Genomic DNA, 4,525 nt, shown 5'->3' with positions numbered 1-4,525 from the left:
GATAGATAGATAGATAGATAGATAGATAGATAGATAGATAGATAGATGGGTATAGATCATTGTCAACCAGAGGAGAGGTTAGTGAATTGATCAAAAGATCTGTCTTTGGACCTGTGCTGTTTCACATTTTTATGTCTGACCTGGAGGGAGATACAGACACCATGTTTTTTTTTTCTTTCTCAGTTTTACAGATACCTCAAAGACCAGAGTCAGAACTGGTATATTGGATGTTAGAGTCAAAATCTGAAAAATCAAGTCAAGAAGTATTTATTTATTTATTTTTGGCTAGGTGATGGGGTTAAGTGACTTGCCCAGGGTCACACAGCTAGTGAGTGCCAAGTGTCCGAGGCTGGATCTGAACTCAGGTCCTCCTGACTCCAGGGCCGGTACTCTATCCACTGTGCCACCTAGCTGCCCCAAGAAGTATTTATTAAGTGGCTATTAAATACCAGTCATTGTGCGGCACTAGAGATACAAAGAAAAACAGTCCTTATTCTCAAGGAACTGACAGTCTATGGAAGAGATAACATGCAAACAATTGTATACAAACAAAATATGTTTGTGCAGAAGTGGAGATATTCCAAGAGGGAAGGTACTAAAATTAAGAAGGATTAGAAAAGGCTTCTTGAAGAAAATAGGATTTTTAATTGAGACTTGAAGGAAGCTAGGTGGCCCAGAGGATAGAGTGCCAGGCCTGGAATCAAGAAGACTCATCTTCCTGAGTTCAAATCTGGTCTTAGATACTGACTATCTGTGTGACCCTAGGCAAGTCACTTAACATCATTTGCCTCAGTTTCCTCATCTGTAAAATGAGCTGGAGAAGGAAATGGCAAACCACTCCAGTATCTTTGCCAAGAAAACCCCAAATGGGGTCACGGAGATCTGGACATGACTGATAAAAGACTGAACTGAACTGAACTGAGGGAAGTCAGAAAGTGGAGATGAAGAAGGAGAGAATTACAGACATGGGGGATAGCCAGTAAAAATGCACAGAGTCAGGAGATTTAGTGTCTTGTGCAAGGATCAAGAAGATGACTAGAATTACTAGATCACAGAGTATGTTGAGGGGAGTATAAGGTATATGAAGACTAGAAAGGTAGAAAGGAGTCAAGTTATAAATAGCTTTAAAAGCCAAACAGGATTCTATATTTGATCCCAGAGGTAATAGGGAGTCACTGGAGTTTATTGAGTAGGTCAGGGGTACGGGGGTTTGGCATGGTCAGACCTGTGCTTTAGGAAGATCACTTTGATAGCTGAATGAGGTAAGATTAGAGTGGGACGAGACTAACCAGAAAACGATTGCATAGTCGAGGTGTGAGGTGATGAGGACCTGTACCAAAGTGGTGCAAGTGTCAGAAGAGACAAAGGAACATATATAAAAGACGTTGTGAAGGTAGAATCAACAGAACTTGGCAACAGATTGGACTGGTTGGGGGGAGTGGTAAGATAGAGTGAGGATTTGAGGATGACATCCAGGTTGTGAGCCTGGGTGAGTAGGAGGATGGTGGTACCCTCAATAGTAATAGGGAAATTAGGAAGAAGGGAGAACTATAGAGGAAAGAAAGATGCCAGCAGTCTAGAAATAGCCTGACTTTAGTAGGAAGAAATTTTATTAAGATAAGTTTAAAATCTCATACTTGCATTAAAAGAATCATGTGCACATGTACTGAATGGGGGTCATGTGTCTATCTGGGCCAAGAGTGGGGAACCTGTGACCTTGAGGCAACATGTGGCCTTCTAGGTCCTTGGGTGCAGCCTTTTGACTGAGTCTAAGTTTTACAGAACAAATCCTTTTATTAAGGGGATTTGTTCCGTGAAGTTTGGATTCAGTCAAAGGGCTGCACTTGAGGATCTAGAGGGCCACATGTGGCCTCAAGAGTGCAGGTTCCTCACTTCTGAGCTAGATTATATCCAGAGGAGGGTGACTTAGACTATGAGAAGACTAGAGACTGTATCATATTTGGATCGGTTGTTGGAATTGTGAATGTAGCCTGCAGAGAAGAAGACTTGGTAGGGGCATCATTACTGTTTCTAAGCATTTGAAGTGCTCCCAGATAAAAGGATTAGACTTGTTCTATTTCCCAGGTTTGTTTTGAGGAAAAGTGCTTTGCAGACCATAATATATGTTGTTTTGTTATAACTTAGCCACAGAGGTTGCCAATTACAGAGACAAGTTTCAGCTAGTTCAAAGGAAAACTTTTCTGACAATCAGAGCTGCCAAAAAATAGAATAATTGGGGCAGCTAGGTGGCACAATGGATAGAGTGCTGGTCCTAGAGTCAGGAAGACTTGAGAAATGTGACCTTGGACACTTCCCTGGACAAACTCATTTAACCTCTGTTTGCCTCAGTTTCTTCATTTGTAAGATGGGGATAATAATAGCACCCAGAGTTGTTGTGAGGATCAAATGAGATAATAGTTCTAAAATGCTTAGCATATTACCTAGCACATAGTAAGCACTACATAAATGCTAGCTATTATTATTATTATTATTGTTAATAGAGTAGTGAGTCCCCTATCCATGGAGGTTTTCAGGCAGAAACTGAATGACCAATTGTTGTGGACTTTGTACAAAGGATTCCTGTATGATCTCTGAGGTCTCTTCTAACTCTGAGATGGTAGAAAGAACAACTGTTTCAATGGCATAAATACCATGATGGAATGTTGTTTGTTTGTTATTTTTTTCCCCCTTGCTTCTGCACATCCTCAGCCACCTAGCAAGTTGGTTGGCAGAAAGTAAAATGTTTAGACTAGTACAGCTTAGCTTTGTGGTTAGAAAGAGGAAATGCAGAATAAAGAAGCCAGGGCTTTCTTAGTTGGAGAAATTTCATGAAGCGTTGGCCTTACAGTCAGAAAAACCTGTGTTCAAATTCCACCTCTGACCTTACTAGCCTGTACCTATGGACATCCCAACCTCTCTGAGCATTAGTTTTCTCATCTGTAATATGAGGAGAATAATACCTGTTAACATCTACCTGAAAAGGTGGGTTATTAGGAGGCCTGAGTGAGATGATGTATGTAGTAAAAGACTGTGGAACTCTCAGAAAGCTATATGAGTGAGAGCTATTATGAGCTGGCTTTCTGAGACAGCTCAACTTGAACAGGGGTCATTTGACTTGTATCTTACAATGTCTTAGAGATCAGGCAAAAATAGCTAGCTGTCTGGCCTTTGGTAATGCTGGTTGAATGTCTCTTCTTTCTCCTCAGCGCAATGCCAAGGCATCTGTATGAATGGCTCCCGCTGCAAACAGTCCTGCGAGAAGCCCTTCCATGGAGAAATAGGATTCACATGTAATAACAAAAGGTGGCAAAAATCCATTGAGACATGCACAAGTCTTACTGTCCAAACACTTTTTCAGGTGATGGTACATTTCTTACATTAATGGGTATGGGCCAATGAAAGGTAATGATAAAAAGTTGGTGGGGGGAAGCTGACCTTATCAGTCTGGAGAATAATTACACCTCAAGCTTCATTCATAAGCTTTTGTGAAGCATAGGTAAGCTTTGATGCCATAATAGAGATATTTCTGATGAGTTCAGTCTAGTACTACACTGGGAGGCTACTTGGCATGGTGATTATGGTACTAGACGTTAAGCCAAAATGTCCTGAGTTTGAATCCTTCCTCAGATACTTACTAGCTATGTGACCCTGGGCAATTAATTTGATTTCTCTCATCCTCAGTTTTCTTATCTGTAAAGTATGAATATTAATAGTACCTACTTTTCATAATTGTGAAGGACTTGTGAGAACCAAATAAGAAAATATATGTAAAGCACTTCGCAAATCTTAAAGCCCTATGTACATGTTAGTTACAATTATTATTATTATTATTATTGCTTTTTTTGGTGAAGCAATTGGGGTTAAGTGATACAATTATTCTTTAGGAAAAATCTTAAAGTTTGTCATACACCAATAATACTACTAGGACTATCCCACAGCTAGCCCTAAATCTCCAGATTCTTCTTTCTTTCCTTCTTGATCAGGCTTCTCCTTCACCCTTGTGCCATTCAATACCTTTAATCTCTTGCTATAAAAATTTACTTTCAAAAAAGAATCTGAAAATGGCAGAAGTGTAAAGAGTTGTTTCTTCCTGGAACAGCTAGTGGCTCAGTAGATAGAGTGCTGGCCTTGGAGTCAGGAAGACTCATCTTCCTGAGTTGAAATCTGGCCTCAGATATTTCCTAGCTCTGACACCCTGAGCAAGTCACTTAACCCTATTTGCCTCAGATTCTTCATCTGGAAAATGAGCTGGAAAAAGAAATGGCAAGCCACTCTCTTTGCCAAAAAAGAGTCAGACATGACCGAACAACAATACCCACATGTATACTCACAAACACACACATATATGTGTATATATTATATATAATATATAATATATACACATACAAACACAGATAATTTAAATTATATTTATATATAATGTATATATTACATTAGATAGATGGATAGGTAGGTAGGTAGATAGATAAATAGATAGGTAGATAGATAGATAGATAGATAGATAGATAGATAGATAGATAGATAG

General features: G+C 39.5%; 1 protein-coding gene across 4 annotated transcripts in view; it reads left to right on the top strand.

Moving 5' to 3' along the window:
• The window catches only part of ADGRF4 (adhesion G protein-coupled receptor F4), a 91,225-nt gene that overhangs the window by 15,478 nt on the left and 71,222 nt on the right, over nt 1–4,525 (top strand). For 3 of the 4 annotated variants that reach the window (XM_027838276.1, XM_027838277.1, XM_027838275.1), the window contains exon 4: nt 3,207–3,358. The exons of the other annotated variant lie outside the window; for it this stretch is intronic. In XM_027838276.1, the coding sequence (XP_027694077.1) occupies nt 3,207–3,358 (152 nt within the window). The remainder of the gene's footprint in view (nt 1–3,206; nt 3,359–4,525) is intronic. 4 annotated transcript variants of the gene reach the window in all.

The sequence above is a fragment of the Vombatus ursinus genome, unplaced genomic scaffold (assembly GCF_900497805.2).
Source record: "Vombatus ursinus unplaced genomic scaffold, bare-nosed wombat genome assembly UNPS02014826.1, whole genome shotgun sequence".
In the NCBI taxonomy this organism is placed as follows: Eukaryota; Metazoa; Chordata; class Mammalia; order Diprotodontia; family Vombatidae; genus Vombatus; species Vombatus ursinus.
The sequence above is the reverse complement of the archived record's forward strand: the minus strand, read 5'-3'. Positions and strand labels throughout refer to the sequence as shown.